General features: G+C 38.6%; 2 protein-coding genes and 1 pseudogene across 3 annotated transcripts; 2 read left to right on the forward strand and 1 right to left on the reverse strand.

Moving 5' to 3' along the window:
• The first annotated feature begins 261 nt into the window (after positions 1 to 261).
• LOC140936845 (uncharacterized) lies at positions 262 to 6,766 on the forward strand (annotated as a pseudogene).
• Positions 6,767 to 8,983: 2,217 nt separating this feature from the next.
• LOC140937238 (trans-L-3-hydroxyproline dehydratase-like) lies at positions 8,984 to 12,277 on the forward strand. Its single transcript, XM_073386783.1, has 2 exons — positions 8,984 to 9,781; positions 11,925 to 12,277. The coding sequence occupies exons 1-2, from the start codon at positions 9,005 to 9,007 to the stop codon at positions 12,186 to 12,188; spliced, it is 1,041 nt and encodes a 346-aa protein (XP_073242884.1). The 5' UTR covers positions 8,984 to 9,004; the 3' UTR covers positions 12,189 to 12,277.
• Positions 12,278 to 12,757: 480 nt separating this feature from the next.
• Positions 12,758 to 21,204, reverse strand: LOC140937237 (NMDA receptor synaptonuclear signaling and neuronal migration factor-like). Of its 2 annotated transcripts, none has more exons than XM_073386781.1 (13): positions 20,829 to 21,204; positions 20,579 to 20,646; positions 19,590 to 19,899; positions 19,282 to 19,350; positions 18,285 to 18,478; positions 17,600 to 17,673; positions 17,424 to 17,471; positions 16,293 to 16,367; positions 16,041 to 16,074; positions 15,830 to 15,900; positions 15,265 to 15,344; positions 14,158 to 14,336; positions 12,758 to 13,709 (listed from the first exon to the last, which is right to left on the reverse strand). In XM_073386781.1, the coding sequence occupies exons 1-13, from the start codon at positions 20,891 to 20,893 to the stop codon at positions 13,621 to 13,623; spliced, it is 1,356 nt and encodes a 451-aa protein (XP_073242882.1). In that variant the 5' UTR covers positions 20,894 to 21,204; the 3' UTR covers positions 12,758 to 13,620. The 2 variants fall into 2 exon arrangements, with proteins under 2 accessions (XP_073242882.1, XP_073242883.1); XM_073386782.1 differs by having other exon boundaries at positions 20,585 to 20,646; positions 20,829 to 21,203.
• Positions 21,205 to 21,298: the final 94 nt, after the last annotated feature.

The following is a 21,298-nucleotide window of genomic DNA, read 5'->3' on the forward strand; positions in this document are numbered from 1 at the left end:
ACGCGCGTGATTTGGAAAAGTGGGCGGTGGCGGAAAAAGAAGGAGTGCCTTCTCTCTCCCCAGCCCCCCGCGCTTTTCGAAACAGTTTTCACGATCTCTGTACATTACTAACTTGGAGCCTGGAACGGGCTTGGTCACTCATGGAGATTCGACTGTATCTGTCACCTTTCGGGGGCACTGTAATCAGTGTAGATAACCTTACAAAATCTTCTTTTTATATAAAAATTGACGAAGTGCTGTTGTTAATAGGCAACCCTTGAGATGACAGACCACACTACACCAGAGTACATAAACTGGATTTCTTTTGCCCATGGCTTGACGAACGTTTTATGTGATGGCCTTCGTCCGTTTGTGACAAGAGAGACGGTGACGTTTTATAATAATGTATCGGCAGCAGTTGCAGCTCGGCCTGGAGCTGGACCCTGTGCATGCACTTTTGTCCCAAGGAGGAAACCAAACGAATATCATGACATGACCACCTGCACCTGGGCCAAAATCCTCGAGGGTAGTCACCATAGAAACAAACCAATATGGAAACAAAGTGATTCCACCAAGTGGACTGATCCAATCCAGGGTCCTTGGGAGATAGCCAAACTATTCATCCCTGGTGTGGGAGGACGCGTGATAACGAGTGCAAAGGATATGGACCTCACAGGGATCTTGAACTTGATGTACTGGTGTAAACACTTCCTGCTTATTCCGCAACCCTTGATAGACGACCTCCGTGAAATTCGAAACAACAAGTGGGGGCACGTGACCAAGCTAGAGTTAACCGATGATGAAAAGGCCACCGCCTTTGGTGCAATGGAAGCACTGCTTCAGCATCCTAGCTTAGCCCATGATCGGGACGCCCAGAAAGCCCTACATGAGATCCAGACACTTAAAACTGTGACAGACGTAAACAATTTTCAAGCAGAAATTCTCACCCAGTATAAAAAAAATGCTCGAAGACCTTAAGAATGACTCCACACAAAATCTGACAGTTCTAAAGCAGTTGGAGCAACGGCTAAACATTGTTGAGGAGGAGTTGGAAAAAACAAAAGACACCCTTGAGACCAAAGACAATGTATATTCCTATATGAACCATGTCAAGAATAGCGCGTTGTTTTTCTGCAGCAACCTAATCCAGTGCACTCGAGTAATGTCAAAGCGGCTGCTTACTCCTTGGTTGATGATCATTTTGCTGTGTAATTTCAGTGTCACCCTTCTTGATCCCAAATCGTACCAAGACGGTAAGCAGTAAGTTCAGGATATACAGTTATTCACCTAACTAAAAGTTAAGGAGATAGCGTTTGTACCGGCAGGTGGCATTCTGTACTGGTTACATTCCACAGGTCACCGTGCTAGAAATAAATAAAAAGGAGCAGAAGTATCATAGCCCTGATCCCTATCCCTTACATTGACTACATTGACTACACCAGCTACAATAACACTTAACCTATACACAAACTTCTTGTTAAATTGTATATTTAACAATTAATGAATGAGGCTGAGTATCTTATGAAGAATTATGGAGATCGAGGAGGGTCTTGATAACACCCTCCGAGAAGTGAAGTGTCCGGCATTTTAGTTTTTACAACGAAAACAACTCAATCTCGTCCCCAGGTCTTCTCGGTTAGCGGTGCATTAACCTGTAGAAGGCTGCATTTTTGACGTCATTTCCTAGTTAAACACAAAATTCTTCCAAATTTGGTCATCAGTAACTGGTTATGGTGAATTATGCGTGTGCTTTTAGCTAATCAGATATTGGGGAAATATTTTGAATGAATAATCAACTATCAACTATCTGTACGCGTACATCATATCTGTACGCGTGACTTTCTTTTAATAGAGTTATTCTTTTCTTTGTAATGCCGGGTTAGCGCGCGCTCTTTAATTTTGGAATAACGTCGTAGAGCGTCTTACGTTAGGTGCGTGTATATATTGTAACGGCTCTAACCACTTAGTCAGTTGCCCTGACGAAGTGTGAGCTGTCGTGCGAAAAGTAGCCTCTGCCGACAATCGTTCAATTTTAATTTCTATCGTGCATGCGCAAAATTCGTCACGCGATTCGCAAGCAAAATTAGTCGTCAGGTTTGTCGTCCTGCTACACAAGACTCACGCAATGCTCTAAACCGGTCCAGAACAGGAAAAAACCCGTTTTTTAAATTTATTCCTCCAGATTTCTGGACGGATTTGCACACGCGAGCTCACACAGCGAAAATATAGCCTCTGCTCGCAGCGTATCAATAAAGACGAAATATCGGCAAGAGTTGTTTTTTCTAGTTCTTTGAGGTTACATAATGTTATTCTGAAATCACCATCCTGACTTTGGATGTTGTTTATTGTGTATATTGTGTATACTTTCTCTTCGTGTTTGAAGGATGTCCAGCAGAAGATTCTAGTGTGCCATTCGAAACCAAAGAGTTCAACATGTCAGAATACCTGGAGGCAGTCCGAGCTGAAGACTTTGTCGGTCGTCATTGGCTGTTTAGAGAGGTGGAAGATGCATTTGAGGAAGAAAACATTGCTGGGGTGCAGATAATAGGAAGTCCTGGTTCCGGTAAGTCCGCACTTGCCTCCCAGCTAATATGTTCGCGGACCTCAAGCTCATTTATCCATGAGCGTATTTTAGGATACCACGTTTGTAAATATTCTGACAAAAATACACAAATGGCAGGAAAGTTCGTTCGAAATTTGGCGCAGATGATAGGCCGCAGGCTGCCCGAGTACGGTTTCATCGTTACCAACCATACTTACATTCAGCGCTCCCTTACGGAAGACTGCATCTATTATCAGGATCCTGTAGGCTGTTTCGAACTTGCTGTATTGTCTCCTTTGAGGAACCTGAAGAATAAACCGAGAAAAAATTGGTTTGTTGTTGTAGATGCCTTGGATGAATGTCTTACACAAGGTGAATCAGGCCACAGCATTGTATTTCTGCTCAATAACAAGATTCATCGGTTTCCTCCATGGTTAAAAGTCGTTATGACTTCGCGAAATGAATCTTATGCTTCTCTGCATTCAAGTGAAGTGAAGAAGATAACTATTGATCCTGACGACTCAAGAAACCTTAAAGATCTCGAGATCTTCGTGACGAAAAGACTTTTTCAAGGAGGCCCATTGTTGCAACGTATAACGTGGTGGTTAGGGGATGACAGTGTGAAAAGTATCACAAAGTTGGCAACCCAGGTACTAAGCACAAGTCAAGGTAACTTTCTGTTTGTGACAGAATTGCTTAAGGATTCGGAGAACTCAAGACAGGAATTAAGGAATGCATATGTCTTGCCAAAGACTTTGCGTGATCTGTTCCACAGTTACTTTCAAAGGCTATATCCTAGAAAAGGAAGTTTCAGGCCTGTCCGGCACGTTTTGGAATTATTAGTTTCAACATTTGAGCCACTAACACAAAACCAAATGTTTGATTTGCTTAAAGTAAGAGAGAACAGCCTAGATGAATACGATTTCAAGAATAGATTAAGAGAGCTTAGCCACTTTTTGAAAATTGGGAAGGACAATACCCTAACACTGTATCACTTGTCGCTAACTGAATGGCTCACCAGTGAGGAGAACGAGAAATATTTTGTGAGTGAAGAGAAAGGACATGAAGCATTCTGTGATTACTATTTTGGTGTGGTCAGGGACCGAAAAAAGAATAGGCCCAAATACTACGTTCTCGCTTTAACACAGCACATTGTGCTTGGTGGTTCGAAAGAGGCCCACGTTCAAGAATTTCTCAGTTTGCCTTCACAAACAATCAATTCATCAGATCCGCAAAACAACAGAACTCTACTACACAGTGCAGCAACAATAGATAACATAGATGCATTGGAACTTCTTTTGAGGCATTTTAGTTACATTGATGGTGTTGATGTGCGTGGAATTACTCCCGCGTTTTTGGCAGCCGAACGAGGGTTTGTGGACAACCTTGTTCTCTTGGTAAAAAAAGGAGCCAAAATCAACCACAAGACAAAGACGATGGTTTCATTGCATAAAGCCCACTTTCTAACATCCTTACAGAATGTCGACATTAAATTAATAGATTATTATATACTGTTGAGTATACCCCATGCTATTGATGAATCCAAGTCAAAATATTTTGATTCCTCGATGCTACACGCAGCAGCCCAAAGAGGGCGTGCAAGCGTTGTTCGCTTCCTTATTCAGAACAATGCTAACCTGTCCTTGTTGAATGGTGTACAGCTGACTGCTATCCAGATAGCTGCTGAAAAAGGACATCTTGAGGTCGTTAAGAGCCTATATAGGGCAGGCGCAGTTGCAGACCAAACCGCCCTCCACCATGCAGCTGCAAACAACAGACTCGAAGTAGTGAATTACCTGTTAGACATTGGTGTGAAAGATAAATGTCTGAGATGTGATAGCTCTTTTTACTGGGTGAAAGTCGGAAAACACCGCCTCCCTGATGGAATTGTGTTTTTAAGGCCCCCCAAAAAAGAATATTCTTCGCTCTGGGAGAACACATGGCCAGATGAAAACAAAACATTGTTTGACTATAAACATTTGATTTTATGTCATTCTGCCCTTCAAGCGGCAGTTTCTTCAGGCCACGAGAAAGTTGTTACTCGTCTTCTTTCTGAAAAACATAACGCACTAGATTGCCACGATTATTCAGGGAGAACTCCACTTCATGAAGCTGTTCGAAATAATGACAAGATCATTGTTAACTTATTGCTGGAAAAACAATCACAGATGATTCACAAGAAATGTAAACATTGGCAAGAACTGGACAAAATGCAACTTGATTTACTTGAACGTACGAAATACTATCAAGAAGACTGTCACTGTGGCTACACTCCTCTCCATCTTGCAGCAAGGTATGGCCATCACCAGTTGGCAGCATTGCTCATCAGAAAAGGGGCTCGTGTTGATGATCAGGACTGCAGTGGAACCACACCCTTGCACCTTGCAGCTTTCTATGGTTTAGCTGATACTGTTAACGTCCTTCTTAACATGAACGCGACGGTGGAAATGAAAGACAAACATGGTAAGACGCCGCTGGAAGTGGCCTTGGAAAATCCATCAGTCGTATCAAAACAAACAGAGCCTGTTAGAGCAACTAAAGATTCAAATGGTCATGTGATGGTTGTTTGTCTCCTTCTTTCTTCTGCTGCTTCCAGATGGAAGTGCATGAGTACTGACGCGGTCCCAATTAAATGTGGAAAACCTTTCAGTTATTCTCTGTTTCATCTTTTGAGTTATATCTCTCCGACTTTTGAAGAGAACAACTTTTTCTTCTCAGAGAACTGCAGTGAGCACACTCACCCAAATTGTACAGTTAAAAACGGGTCCCCTTGCTAAAGCTATCGAAAGTCATCCAGATAAACAATTGATAATAAGCACTTGTTTTGACACTGAGGGATTTACCCCGCTACATAGAGCAGCACAAGGGGTCAATCTAGTGGCAATTCGCTATCTTCTTGCAAATGGTGCAAATGATTCTATTTTAAATCCCCAAGGATATGACGCCTTAACACTGGCTGTACTTCATGCAGGAAGGAAGCGATTGTGGCAGCTTCATGGACTTACTTGGATGGATAAAGATATTCGTCACCTGATAGAGGCTGAACAGGCGGCTATTGAACTTCTGCGCCACGCAGTAAAAACTCGTGGATACAAGATACAATGCGACTCCACCAAGACAGAGCTGACTTTATATCATTTAGCGGCCTCCCGTGGATTAGTGAACTTTATCAAAGTGATTTTTAATGAAACTGATTTGGACCAGCTAGATGTGGATTGCGCCAACTTGGATGGGATAACACCACTATATTTGGCAGAGCTTTTCCAACAGGGGGTAAGATTGGGCCTCGACAATCCTTGGAAAGAACTAATCCGTTTTTTAAAACAACGTGGAGGTAAGACACGGGATCCCACTAAAGACGCGGAACACAGTATAATATTTAACACTGTGTTCGGCTTTTTTCCAAACATGTTTACATTAGATTTGAGGCCTGACCTGGTACATTTCGTTACTTCGCTTCTCACGTCATATGAAAAGAGTGGAAACGAATCATTTTGTTGCTCTTCCGTTTCTAATCTTGATCATAAACACTATTACGATCATTATTTTCCCGTGCTGCGGCTTCGGAGAAACATCGATGAATTTTTACGAGGACTTCCAGAGGACGATCGGTCAAAACACTTTTGGAGAGACTTTACACGGTGTTCATATCATATGAATGAATTTAACCGATACCTTTTGAGCTTTAGTTTGCATAAAGAAGCCTATTTGAAATATATTCCAAAGAACAAGAATTCGGAAATCTTAAGCAAGGTACAAACAAAGTGGTTTCAAAAGCAACTTCACATTCTAATGAAGATTCGATATACGGAGGTTTTCCGAGCCTTTGCTTGTTTGAAATCGCTATCTTCGAGGCTAAAAACTGTTTTCCATTTTGGTGCAAGACCAGTTGCAAGTATTGCTCGGGAGTATGAGAAATGCCCACCTGTTAGCATTTACCTTAGTTTAATTTGCGGTAGCCTGACATTGATGTTCGAAGACTACAAGTATATATCATCTCAACTGCCAATACCTGAGGGAGAGAAAGAACTTTTTAGTCGTCTCGGTCAGTGTACCATTTTGGAATTAATTTTGAAAAGCTCACTAGGTTTCGTCCGTAAATATGACTATCTCAAAACTCTGCAGGTCGGAATAAAGCCAGGTACCCAAGTTGATCATATCTTTACGATGCTGGAGGAATACACTCGGAAGATGTCTTTAGAGTTAGGGACCTCTCGTGCTAGATTAAAGGTGATTAGTGGTTAGGGGTTGGGGTCGCCATGAAAGGTATCCCCCGGAAGTCAGGGTTGGCCAGCGGGGGGTAGTGGAATACCAAAATACCCGAAATAAACCTTCCAATATAACAAAAATTATACTAAAACTCGTGTAAAATACCAAAATTAAGAAAAACACGGTATACTTTATACCCAAAATTGGTCGTTAGGGAAACATTATACCCAATTTAAGCATGAAAATACTGTATACCTGAATTAAAATACCCCAGTATACTGTATACCCCAAAACCCTGGCCGACCCAGGGAAGTACGTGGACCCTCAGTGATAGCCTGCGTAGCTGGCGAAGTTGTTTTCACACTAAGGCGCAAGAAAAGCGTCTCCTTCCCATTCTCCGCACGGCTTCGCAGATCTTCTGCCAAAACTTTGCTCGCACCAAATAATGATCCCGCCTGCTACTAATCTCATTGAACGATTGGTCTAGTTTCCGACGTCACCAGGATACTCTAGATGCCACATGACGGAAACCTGAAAATTGTGTTTTTACTAAAATTCTCCAATAATAGTTAGCAATTATTGAATAAGGCTGAGTATGATAGTACTTCACCCTACCGGACGTTGCAAGCAACACAGTGGCGGATCTAAGGGAGGGGCCCGGCTCCCCCTTATTTTTAGACCAAACTGAGGTCCGAAGGGCCGAAAAAATGTTTTTGGAGACCGCCCCCAACCTATCTCAGGATCTGGATGACCACCCCCCTCAACTTATCTGAAGGTCTGGATCCGCCACTGCAACATACAGCTCGAAAAACGTAACAGGGCAGGCCACAAAACTGGTCCCGAGAGAGCTTGAAGTGATGTTTTTAAGCGTGTTTCTTTATTTGGTGGCTCGACTCAGTATTTGTGTAGGCACACCTTTCATCTTCTTATACCTTTTTATAACAGCTTTATCTTTTCAGCTGTTAGCCCTTTTGGGTCTTTTAACAGATCGAAGATGAATGTCAGATTTCCCTATCTTTTTACATTCATCAGCTTGGGATATTCCTCCCCTTTTATATAATCGAAGCCTGAAAAAGGTACCCCTATCGAGAGAAGCCACCCTATATAGACCATTAATGGGAGTACCCCCCCGGACAATGACGTCGCTCCAAGTCGATTTTCAGCCCTTGACCGCATTTCTGCACTAAATGCCGCGTGATATTTATAGTGTGGGTGCATACCAATTACTACAGGGATACAATTTATGTGTGAACTGGCTTACTAGCAATGCAAACAAATTCGACACTTCTTGGATGTTTCCACTCATTCAAATGCACCTCATACATTCGTCAGACTGCTTTGTCCATTGTCAATGACTAATGATATATAATGGTCACCCAACAAGATTAGCTTTGTGATTTAGCATTTTTTTGTCCCGTTACTGTATGCAATTAAAATTTTATACATGTATTTATTCAATTATTTGAGTTACATTACAAGTAAACGTTTTTGTTGTTGGAAGCAAGTAGACTTTGATTTGTAAGCCCGCAAACGCTAAATTGGGAAAAGGTTATACCGTGGGTTCGAGGGCTAACGTATCGGAATAGGGGAGCTCTTACTTTAAAAGTCGAAAAATAAGAAACGGCAAAAGATAGTCTGGGAACAGGCTCCGCAGCGGGGAGAAAGATTTTTTTTTCGCCCACGTAGATTTCTTCCTCTTTCTCCACAATGCGGAGCGTGGTTCCAGGCTCTATATATGGGGCGTCCCTGATAGTCTTGGCTTCTGGATTTCACGCTGCGGGATCCTCATTCCAAGTACTGGATTCCAGCTTTCTTGTCAGTAAAAACCTGGATTTCGGATTCCTTGTCAGTAGAACTTGGATTTTGGATTACAATCGTTAGCGGGATTCCGGATTCCTTGAGCTGAATTTCCCCATTCCACAAGCCAAAATTTCCGGATTCCTGATCACCCCATTGCCGACTCCTCCATTCGGGGGTAGGGTGGGGGGTCATAGTGAAGAAGCCAGAGGAAAGTAGACTGGCTCCGAGAAACATGCACACTCGCTCACTCCCTTTTCTTCGCAAGAAAAAAAAAAGGCCAGTCAAATTTTTAAATTCTCTTCAAGAAATTTCACTTGATTGATACCCATCATATCAATATAGCACCACCCCCGCCCCGCTCAACCTATTTCCTATTTCCCGCCTTTGTTTTCATGCGGCATGCGTGCGCGTGAGATCTGCCGGAAGCGAACAAGTGGACACAATTGGGGTTTGACTTTCTAGATTTTCTGCACGATGGAGGAAAACAGCGTGGAAATTTCAACAGTTGAAATGCACACTGGAGGTGAACCACTGAGAATAATTTGTTCTGGATACCCTGAGATTAAAGGAGACACGATTCTCGCTAAGAGACGCTATGTTCGCGAACACCTTGATCACATTCGCAAGCTGGCAATGTTTGAACCTCGAGGACATTACAATATGTACGGCGCTGTGATCGTCCAACCGCACAGTGAAATGGCCGACCTAGGGGTGATTTTCATGCACAACGAAGGCTATAGCACTATGTGTGGCCACGCTGTCATTGCACTCGGTAGATACGCTGTCGACTCGGGTCTTCTCAGCACAGATGTCTCGCGTTCGAGTGTCGGCGAAGTGCCGGTGTTTATAGAATGTCCTTGTGGCGTGGTGAAGGCTTTGGTAGATATAGAAGAAGGAAAATCGGGCCGTGTTCGCTTCATTTCTGTCCCAGCCTTTGCTTTTGGGATCGATTTGGAGGTCACCACCGAAAGATTTGGAAAAGTAAAAGTCGACATTGGATTTGGGGGAGCTTTTTACGCCATTGTCCCAGAAGATCGGTTGGGTGTCGATGTTCGTTCTTCCCCTGTGAACGAGGTTATAGACGCTGCAAATGTGATTTCCAACGCCGTAAAAAGTCAAATTAGGCTTCACCACCCTGACAGCGAAGACCTAGCGTTTCTATACGGAACAATCGTCACTGATGGAAGAGATATGTACCATGGAGACTCACAAGAATCTACAGCTAACGTCTGTGTTTTTGCAGACAGCCAGGTATGCCTATTTATTAAGATTCGAGTGATTATCCTTTAATTTGAAGTTTTTTCCCTCGACTTCTTTTCTGAAGTTCACACAGAGGGAACTTCATTGAGGAAATGTGGTTTTTATGACGATTTTATTTTGTTTTTGTGATCTGATTGTCGTGTTTAAAATACGGAGTCAGGACACCGTGACATTTAAATTTTCGCGGAATAATTGTTTGCTCTTTTGCAGCTCGCGCGCAAGTTTTTACTCCTGGGAATCGAGATACTTGAACTAAATTAAATATAATTTCCTCGTTTACTTTCGAAAACCGAAACAAAATCAAAATAAGGAGAAAAATAGAGCATCGAGTTTTGAGGGCGAAATTTGAATATTGAAAGTGTACAAAGACGTCTTGAAAATGAGTTAAGATTGCCTCACAACACAAACCTATTGTATATTTTCGTCAAGATGATTCCGTGTTAGTTTGTTTTTAAAAACGTTTTAAACTATAAAACAAGCGAAAACGTGTTTGGACGAGGAAACTTAGTTTTTTACTTATCTTGTCTCGCATTTGAAGGAAAGGAAAATGTTTTTCAAAAGCAGGTGATTTTGCTGCATACATGTACAATCAACAATTTGTTCCATTTAGGTTCATTTCTTTGTGGGAAGTCACTCCCATCTATTCTAAGTAATTTGATTATCTAAGCTTTCGCTGACAGGTGAACATTTTGAAAGGAAAAGGAAATAACTGATCTTGAAAATATCACTTTGTCGAACCAATGAAAAAAGTAGAATGAAAATATTTTGTTTGATTTTAAGTCTAAACAGGTAATAATCTGATTAAAAAAACACATAGAGAAGAAAAATTTGATAATGTACCATTTATGGTTAGAGCATAAACCACTTTTACCTTATCTCCATATTTAATTCTGAAAGTCATTATCAGTAAATTATTTGTCCGGTCATTTACATATGTTATTTCAAGAAGAAAAAAGGCAACATTAATCAATTTTTATGAGAATTTTATGTGATTTTAATGAATCACATTGAATTGTTGAAGATGTATAGGGGTGTAACACAAGGTGACAAGGAAATCTGAGAAAATCTCCTGACTCCTTATATATGTTCAATTCTAACTACTTAAGATGTTCAATCTAACTACCTTTCCAGTTCATAAAACCCTCACTTTCAGAATCAGGCTAATAGAAAAAGCTTTTTCTCCTGGTGATAATGAGTTTCATTTGCTTGAGAAATTAAACAAAAAAATCATTTTTCATGCATAGCCTCGCTTTGAAACAGAGGCTTGGGGTAATATAGTGTTAGTGGTTACAGAGGATATCTTTACTCTCTCCTCTCATAGTAGGTCATTAAAAATTCTGTGGGGGTATCCTCATATTCATATCAATGCTAATGGAAGGGGACTGGACCAGCCTGTGTACAGACCCCCCTCCCCTCAGGAAAAATTGGAGAAGGGGTCCCCTTCTCTGATTTTTCCTGAGGGGAAGGTGGAGGGGGTCTGTACACAGTCTAGAGCCGGACTCACTCCTGAATGAGGAAGTTACCGACATGTAAACCAGGGTTGCCTCAAAAATAGTATCATTAATAATAAGATTTTGTTAACACCAAATTCAGAACATTAAACAACAACAACAACAACAACAACCAAAACAAAATAAATATGATGACCCCAACATTACCGTCAAAGAACAGCATCTTTTCAAACATCAATATGGTTATGGGCATTCAACAGCTGAATATTCTACGATTTCTAGACACAAGGGTACTTACACACTGAAATTACTGAAAATGGAACAAATCCAAATGTGGACCATGTTGTTATTACTTATGGGTAATGATTAGCAGATTTTGTCATTGTCAGTATTTGCAAATACACTATAAAATGACACAAAGGATAAACTGTTAGCTCCTGCCCAGTCTACAGGGCATTGAAGGGTGGTACATGTATGTGGTCCTAACATGAAGAAAATCAAGGGTGGCAGAAACATATATAGTATTTAACATTTTTATCTTGGAAGCATTTGTGACATTTTTCTGTCCAGGGGCTGGCTGTTTCCTGGATATATACAATATACGACCTGCATTAATGTTTTGTTTGTAAAAAGGATTATTTTTTATGGCACAGATTTCTCAATGAATTAACTTTATTTGCTAGGTTGATCGGTGTCCCACTGGGTCAGGAGTAACAGCTCGTATTGCTGTGCAGTATGCTCGTCAACAGATTGGTCTGCATCAGATCCGTGTGTTTGAACAGGGGTTAGTTGGATCAAAGTTCACTGGCCAAGCTGTTAAGGAAACCAAATGTGGGGATTTTGATGCTGTTCATGTGGAGGTGGCAGGTAATGCATACTACACTGGAAAATGCAGCTTCACTGTGGAAAAGGATGATCCTTTCAAGGAAGGATTTCTTCTTAAATAAAAATTATTTGAGTTTTTACTGTAAAATTCCGAAAATAAGCCCTGGGGCTTACATTTTCAAAGGCCTTTTTTGAGGGACTTATTTTGGAAGGGAGTTATATTCGGAGGGGCTTATCTACGGAGGAAAATTTGCATTTTTAAGTTGATTGGGCTAGCCTTATAGTTGGAAGGAAATTTACTGTTTGGCTTTGTTTTTTTTTACTTTGTATTAAGGGAAATTTCCAAGAACATACAAGCCCCCCGCTGGGGGATGGGGCTTAAATTTGGAGGGGCAATTTAACGGAGGGTTTTTTGCCTTAGGAGTTTGGAGGGCTTATATTTGGAGGGGCTTATTTTCGGAATTTTATGGTATTTGACAGAACTATTGAGACAACAATAAACAGATAAACAAGGTAAAACGGTAAAATTTAAGAGATATCCTTGAAAAGGGCCATGTAGGTTAGTTCAGTGCAAGTTCCAACCTGGAATTTAACAAATTAATGTCACTATGGATGGCTTTAATAATATAAAAATATTATTTATATTATTATTATTTCAGCAAAGAATATGTTTGAGATGATAACTAGGAACTAATTTAACAAACCTTTTATTCTATAGCAGCTTTCTTGAAGTGTGGGACATTTTAAGTTGCATGACTGTTTATCTTCACAATTTATTTACAAGATGCTAGTGATTATAACTATGGTTCCTGAAGTTGTTGGCTTTGACAATGTTTGAACGACCAATTAATTAGGAGCAATAAATATTTAAATATACCAATCAACTATTATTAATACAGAAATTACTATTATTGTGAGTTACAGTACCTGGTGTAAATTATTACATTTCTTCGAATTTAAATATTCTGAAATCACTAAAATATTTTATCACATATTTACTGCATTTTACGTGTACAGCTATCTTGACCTGATGCTTGGTCAATAACACATTTTTTACAAGTTGGTTTTCCTGTTTGTTTGTTTTTCTTTTTTTGTAATATTTACAACCAGTATTAAAATAATTATAAGGAATGAAGAGCTTTATTGTGTTTGGTTCTGTAATGTCTATCAATCCGAACTGCTCATAAAACTTGAAAGAGGTACAGTTGCACGTATGATTAATTCATTTTTTTTAGTGAGTTAGAATTGAGTTTCTGTGGTATCTCCATTGTTATTACTTAATATATGTCATTAGAAAAGAAATGACAGTTTTTGTCAATAGGGACCACTAGAATAATGGAATCTAATTATTATTATTATATGTTAGGTCAAAAGAGTAAAATAATAAATTATGTACTGCTATGCAGTGAGACGCTAAGGGTAAAGTTGAGAGCTTCTACTTTTTTTCATTCTTAACTAAGTTAAAAGGCCTGTGTGTAATATTGATAACCATACTAAATATTATAAAATTAACATTTAACACAATAAGATGGTCCAGCTGATCTCCATTTCAAATCACAATGTGAATGAGATCTTGGAATGCATCCTGCTTTTCCATATTTTGTACTTATCGTGATGAAAATAAAGAGCCAGCATCTCTCGACCTAGAATGCAAATAATTTTTTATTTGTTATTATTTTTATTAGTCATAGAGACAAACAAAGTAATATGAAGAAAAATAATAAATACTTTTAACGTGATATTGCATTTTAATTTGTTTAAATGAAGGTACATGTATTATTTTTCCTCCATTCTGAACTGATGAACATCATTATAGCTCCCCAAGTTTAAAACTGCATTGTCAGTTTGTAGCCCGATGGTCTTGCACAGTATGCTTGAGGTGGCAAGTTATTTATCTGATTTTTGGCAATTTTGTTTCTTGACAGCCAACTGGAACATTATGCTTGTGCTAACTTGTTCTTCAGTACATAATTTGTGGTAGTGCAGGACATTGTCATCAATAACAGTCATGTTTTGCAGTTTAAATGAATTTTAGGGTTTTGTTGACAGCCATCCTTAACAGAACTATCAATCATCACCAAAGTCACTGACCTGCTTGCCCTAATTCCAGTGGCGACTCAACTTTGACTTTGGATGGCTTCATGGCCTTGGAGAGAAACTTCAACAAACTTTCTCCTTTCTTGTTGCCAGTTACATTATTCCCAATAATGTGGATCTTTGTTTCATCCGGATTTAACTTGGTCATACAGGCACCCAGCGTAGTCCAAAAACTGCAACAAATGACAGATAAAAAATACATTTGAGAGATAAAGCATGCAACCCCATACAAATCAAGGAAATTAAGAAAACTACAGGTTAGGTGGAAACCATCTTAACCTGAATACTGCTGGAATTCTGTTCTTAGCTTCATTTTAATCTGCCGACTTGTAGAGAAGTTTTTATCTCTTCCTTCACCTAGCCAATGCTTCCTTCCTGACTGATTCCCAGAAATAGAGAGAAGTCGTTACATCATGTTGCCAAGGTGGCAAATTTTTTTCAAAACATCACTTGAATAGTGGATTTGCACTGTTTCAACTTCATCGATCTTATTTAATTTCATTTAATTAGTCAAACGTTGGCGAAATTTTCTGGGTTGAATCCGACCATATCTAAGTTAAGAAAAAGAAAAAGAGAGTTTTTTGTGTGTTCACCTACTCCATAAAGCGGGCGCGTGAAATTAGGAAGGTTCATGTCGTAGTCGTGCAACAACTGCTAAGAAATGTTCAAAAAAGCATAATGCACATGCAAAATTGTTGTTTTGCCTATCTAAACATATGTCTATTTTGCTGTTCGCCTTCGTCATTGCAAAAACTCCCTATAGCTGTGATCCAGAAATTTTACTACCATGGTAATATGACATCACAATTCACCTCCCCATTCTCTTATCTCTTCTCCCTCCTCCATGATTTAATTTTCATATACTTTAACCAGTGACTGTTTGCAGGTTTGACTACCCATTGAAGTGATGCCACCATATTTTTTTTATGTCAATACATGTAATTACTGTTATGTTATCCAGAAGCCTGCATCATGTATCCCCCCCAACCCCCCCCCCCCCTTGATTATACTTCTTTCCTCCCCCTCTTCCTCCGTTGCTTGCTCCTCTACTCCTCTAACTCCTCTACTGTGGAATAAGGTTCCTGCAGAGACTTACAATACCTGCTTAACTCCTTATCTTGCTTTACTTTAGCCTTGGTTACAATCTTTCCTTTGACAGGATTAAAAAAGCCAGGACCACCCTATAGAAAAAGTGAATGTTTTAATGTACGGCAAAAGTTATAAGGTCGACTTATAGGACCAATTTAAAGGTGTAAAGGGTTTACAAACTATTTTTTACTTTCAAGTTAGGAGCATACATGTTGGATTTTCCAAATTGTAGTTAGAATGTTTTGTAACTATTTACTGTTATTATTGTATATGCTATGAGATTATTTCAATACATGTGTAAAAGCTTATAATATTTTTTTTATCTAATTCCATTGCGAGCTACAAAGACTTGAAATTTCTGCCTTTGGGTGAGTGTAGGAAAAGGAACATAACATGATATATCTTTGGTGATTATCACATTTATCGGCAAATTAAAAAAAAATTCAATAAAGTAGAAATGCAATGATAACTTTACTTTAATTTCATTCAGATTCTATCCAATTAAGTTAGTACTCTCAGAGCAGGTGCAGCTAAAACTGTAACAGTTATTATTTAATTTCTGTGCAAATTGCCATACCTGGCAAACAAAGGCTATTGATCTTGCCTTGCTCTTGCTTTGAAACTTTTCAAGTATAGCTACAATTCTATCTGTTGAAATAATAATTATTATGCATTATAAAGAACATTACTTGGCAGTTCTGTCTATTGATCCAATGTAATACAGGTGTTTCATACAGGTGTAATAATGCTCTTAGATATAAACATTATTTAATAGTTCGGTATCTTACCTAAAACATCTTGTAGTGTTGCTGTTGCAAAATCCTATAAAAATAAACACATTGTTTATGTTCAAAGCAAATTAATCAGCCAATTCACTTTTTACTTCTTCAGTCATCATCATTCCATATGCATGTTTGGGAGGGGAAAAAACTCATCCACAAGAGAGTTTTTTCCTATGTAAATTTATGAAATTATTATTAATTTATATTAACTTTGTAAGATTATTGTTGATATATAATCTATTTACTTAATTAACTTACATAAGTTATCTGGAGGATGTCATCTTGGACAATCTTCTCAAGCACATCTGCTCTTGGCACATTTGATGCAATAACCTTGAATAATAACATTTAAAATTTCCTTTCAACGATTTAATTGACATTTTTATATAACATTACTATATTAAAAAGCAAATTACTGACATTACCTGAAAATATCACAAGTCAACTGACAAGTGTGCCCAGTGAGCAAATCATGTATTGATGGTTTGCCGTGCTGACATGGCGGCCATGTCACTGTTCAAGAACAAAAGAATTTCTCTCCTCTGGGAACTAAACCCTATTTTTAATAGCATTTTTTCTGCGAGAAAAAATTCTTTTGTATTGACCCCCAACATGGCTGCCTTGTAATGTGGTTCCAGACAAAGAATTAACAAAATAATGATAGTCAGCTAGTCATTATTGCCCTCCCCTTTTAAAATTAACTCTGTAATTAACTTGCAGTGTACAGCTACTTTTAATAATATTAGAATTAATTGTATGTACAATAATTTCTGGAAAAGCAGTGGTACCATAACAAAAACGTAACATGCTACAAAAAATGTGACTCCATCAATTATACTGTCAATGCTTACTAGGGATGCTCGCTGCAGAAGGAAGTAGCCTGCAAGAGCAGACAAACTCTCTTTCAGTTCTTATTTCGTCCAAAAAAGACATCTGCTCTCACAGGCTAAGGAGGAAACAGTGATTCTCAGTTTTCTTGACACAATAAATATGCATGGTGTTGAATTAAATAATGATATTAGTATAGGTAATAGCATGATTTGTAGTGATATTTTGCATAAATACCAAGAGTGATATTTCGAAATTGTTGTATGTTATTTCACAAGCCGTTAGGCGGGTAAAATTTGACATAATTTTGAAATATCACAAGTGGTATTTATGCCAAATATCACGTACAAATCATGCTATTATTTGTTTATACTACTACCTGCAAAAGGTTTGTAATTTTCACATATAGCTATTTCAAATTAAGCTGAAATACCACTGCTCTAAGCCAATCAAATTGCAGAAATTTTTCATGTAGTGGTATAAACTAAGTAATAATAGCAGTAGTAATAATGATGATGATGTCTCATGATAATGATAAAAACAGTGCCAATGTCGACCTACCACTATTCTAGGAGGAACATAGTTGTCTCCCATGGTTGTCATTTCCAACTGAAAATCAAGAAAACACAATGTATGGAGAATAGCAACTGACATTCACTAGGTTAATGTTAAGATAATATCATCAGATTCTAAAGACAATTCTTTGATGTCATCCTGTTCAAAAAGCGTGCATGTACCTGTTGCTCTGTTTTCCATTTCAAGTCTGTGATATCTTCTTGATACATATCAAAGCTTTCTTTTGTTTTGTCACCTGTAAAATGAGTATAAAAATTGGTTGATGGAAGATTTTGCTTAGTGTGCAAGTCTAAAATAAAAGTAAAAAGCTAAATAAGTTGAAAACCTAAATTTGTCACTGTACAATAATTGTACAAAGACAAATTTAAGTTTTCAAAACAAAGGCAACACAAGCTTTTGTCTCCTTATGACTCCTTTATGACCCCAAAAAACTAAAAAGAAACAATAACTACGCTTTATGCAACATGACCATATCTAGTATCGTCCACACGGGCCTAAAAGCTGTAGACTAGTGAGTGCAGGCAAGATCAAAAAAGGTAAAAATGTTGTTACTCCAACTCTGTGCTTTGCATAAGTTTCATACGATAGAAGATGGAAACACGCGTGATGAGATTACAAGTGATAGAAAGTTCAGACGCACCTGATCAGATTTCGTTCTTTGCATTCCATTCATTTCTAGTGGAAGTCTAAATCAACGCTGGCCACTTATGTGCAGTGCATGCTAATAGCAAGCTGGAGATTAGTTAGATTTATTAGATTTTAGTAGCTACTTATAATAATAACATATCAAAAAGTTTAATTATGGTAACGTCAGCAGCCTGAATTATTATGTAAAAAAATCTTCACCAATCTTGACATCTGTGTCAATAACAGGTGCAGCAACAGTCGATTCTCTCCAAGGCTTTCTGTATTCTTGTTTTCTTTTCGTGTCCTCATCATTCTCACTACTATCACCATCATTATCATTTTCCTTTATGGTTTCTGAAGGCTGAGTAAGGTCATCTCTCTTTTCTTTAGTATTCTGGTACTTTCGGTATCTCCTAGAATTAAAGTAATGCTAACAATGTAGTAACGGTTGTAATGTACAGGTGTACAATTCAAATGATTTTTAACTCCTAAGAGGAAACATCAATTTGCTCCTAACAATAAACACTTAATGACTGGTTCCCTGGGAAACAATTAATTTTGTTTCTCACCGAGGGAAACATTGAGATTTGAGCTAGGGAAACAAAAGTGAATTAAGAAATCATAAGTGATTTGTTACATGTATGTAGCTGGAAATTTTGAAGCTGAAAATTCATTAATCCTTGCTGTAACGATGGTCATTGGTCAACATTCACGGGTAACAGTGCACTATTACCCTCTGGCATAATAGATTTTGCAATGTTGCCTACTCTGGGATTTTGGTGCGAACCAGTTTCATAGTAAGATGTCGTGTGACCTTGAAGTAACCATGCAGTGAGAGGGTGTTCTGTATAACAATATCAACGATCACCTAAGGGAAAATGCTTTGATTTTTTTACTTATTCTCCCAATTAATTCTTTAAGGAATTATGAAGATCAGAATCTTGTTTTCACCAGATACACCCTGTACTGAGGCTGATACTCTCCCCCCACCCCCCCCCCCCCACCCCACAAGGAAGATGAATTGGATTAGATCCCTACTCATTCCTAGCTTTGTTTAAGTTGGAATTCTTTGGGCTATGTCCTCAGCTTGCTGCAATTAATCTCATTATGCTTTAGAACTGAAACTATTTGCCTATAAATGCCCTAAATCAATTAAAACGAGAGTAAAGTATTATTCTATTGTTGAGATACTGTATGTAGAAAAGCAAAATAATACCGTTGAATAATTTTAGCTGACTCTTGCTCTTGTTCAAGACGCTTCCTGGACTGATACCCTCTGATATGTCTATAACAGAATCAGACTTACATAATTAAACCAACATCATAATGTTACACTTGTACGTTAACTTTTCTATGTTGTGCGATGAGTGCTATCTTTTCCTTACTGGAAGTATGTCTTTAAATGAGAATTTAAGCCAGAATATTTAAATAACACTAATGGCCTACAACAGATTTGATGGCATGATTTTGTGCTACCCGCTAAGAGTTGAGTGGACTGGGTTTGATTAGGAATATATGGTGTACCTTTGAATGGTAACAGCTGCTTTTTCTGTCCTTGATTGTGGTGTTATTGGATGGACTCTTGCGAAACTTGTATCAAGTTCACTGTTCTTGTTTGGATCAGGTGTATTGGGCTTCTGCATAGGGTACATGTCCTTGCTTGATTTGACCTCATGTTGTACACCCCTTGATGATGCCACACCCTTACTATGAAGGGCATGTGATGATGTGCCAACAATCCCTTCACCCCAAGATGCCACAGCAATGCTTGGAGTTCTGCTCCGAGCTGTCGCAGGGCTTCCTTCATGTGCTGGCTGCTGGACAGGTGTTGCAGCTACAAAATTATGTGAATAAAACACTTTTCTCACCATATATTTAACACATTTGACATATAGTTAATGCAATTAATAACGGAACTAAGGGGGGTAGGCTGAGTAAGTCTACCCAACATTAATGCTTGATTGTTTTTTTGTAATTTCGTGATTCATTCTATGAATAAACAGTCTCTATTGTTAAAGCTATAAACAGAAGCCTTTCTTGCCTAAAAGTATCTTAATCTATTGCGTGCCTGTCTAATGCTCTTGTCCTACGCGTGAGGCTTTGTTTCATTTGTGGCATAACCCGACGTTGCTAGTCACCGGCCACAGGGTTGTGGTCGTTCTTATTACACTATCCTGTTTTTTGTTTATTTTGATTGCATGTCCTAATTAAGTTGCGTGACTTTTCATGGGGTTTTCAAAGAGCAGATAGTGACATTAACCCCAGGAAAAATTGCAGGACAATTTGCAAGAAAATTTGAAGCCTCTATATATCAATCAATAGATAGATTCACAAGAATCCAGTTTGGACACTCCAATTTAAGTCGTCGTTTACATGATTGTCGCAAACATAAACTGACATAATGGCCTGAAAACCCAGGATTAGCAAACGGGGCTAATCTCTTACGTGTTTTACACAAACACAGTTGGGGATATTAAGCATAGATCGCTTTTCCTGGTACTGTAAAGACTTACCTATACCTTTCTCCTCTTCTTTTGACTGTTCATCTGTTTTTATGGTTGTAGAAAAAGCATTGACCGCTCTGTCATGAATTTAATAAGAACAAATTAGGTAAAAGTTAGAAACTGAAATGTTCTGTCTCACTGTGGAAGTTCTTAAATATATACATAACAGTCTCGCTGTGTGTCACTTTATAGTTTGTAAACATGCAAATTACGTACATGAGTACACAATCAAATACGTGTTAAATGAAATAAAACTTACATGGCTTTCTGTTCCACCCTTGTTATTCTTCGAGCTTCTTTTCGATGAGATACAATGGCACCCATTTTGAAGTGTTCAAATCCTCGTGTTTACTTCTCAAAGAAGAGATTAGTCAAGAAACATGCCGTGGCATTGAAAGTAGCAACGAGTTCTGTCACAGAGAAACAGCCGCTTCGTCTTTTCACGGGAACAAACGCATTGCTCATTTAAAAAGAAGTGTAATCAAAGCGTAAAATACGTGAATGACGTTCTCTATGGACGCACCTTTTCGAAATCTAAATTGTAATCAAAAGTTGGAAGAGTTTTGCAAAAGTCACGTTCTTTACAACGCGGATTACTTCAGGATAAAATTTACTTGGTCACCAAGCAACCCTTTTGTTCTAACAGATTATCTTTGTTCTGCAACAGTGCACAAGTTTGTATGATGTCACGACATCTGCTAATTATTGTAACATTAATGATGTGGTAAT

The sequence above is a fragment of the Porites lutea genome, chromosome 5 (genome assembly GCF_958299795.1).
Source record: "Porites lutea chromosome 5, jaPorLute2.1, whole genome shotgun sequence".
In the NCBI taxonomy this organism is placed as follows: domain Eukaryota; kingdom Metazoa; phylum Cnidaria; class Anthozoa; order Scleractinia; family Poritidae; genus Porites; species Porites lutea.

What these genes read in the sequence shown, in the direction of transcription:
- LOC140937237 (XM_073386781.1), bottom strand. Translation starts at nt 20,893, where the DNA reads ATGGGTGCCATTGTATCTCATCGAAAAGAAGCTCGAAGAATAACAAGG. An exon ending in CAAGATAAGGAGTTAAGCAG is followed by an intron (nt 14,337 to 15,264) that starts GTATTGTAAGTC and finishes CATTTGTTGCAG; the next exon opens with TTTTTGGACTACGCTGGGTG. An exon ending in ACTGGAATTAGGGCAAGCAG is followed by an intron (nt 13,710 to 14,157) that starts GTCAGTGACTTT and finishes TTTGCATTCTAG; the next exon opens with GTCGAGAGATGCTGGCTCTT.
- LOC140937238 (XM_073386783.1), top strand. Translation starts at nt 9,005, where the DNA reads ATGGAGGAAAACAGCGTGGAAATTTCAACAGTTGAAATGCACACTGGA. An exon ending in GTGTTTTTGCAGACAGCCAG is followed by an intron (nt 9,782 to 11,924) that starts GTATGCCTATTT and finishes TTTATTTGCTAG; the next exon opens with GTTGATCGGTGTCCCACTGG.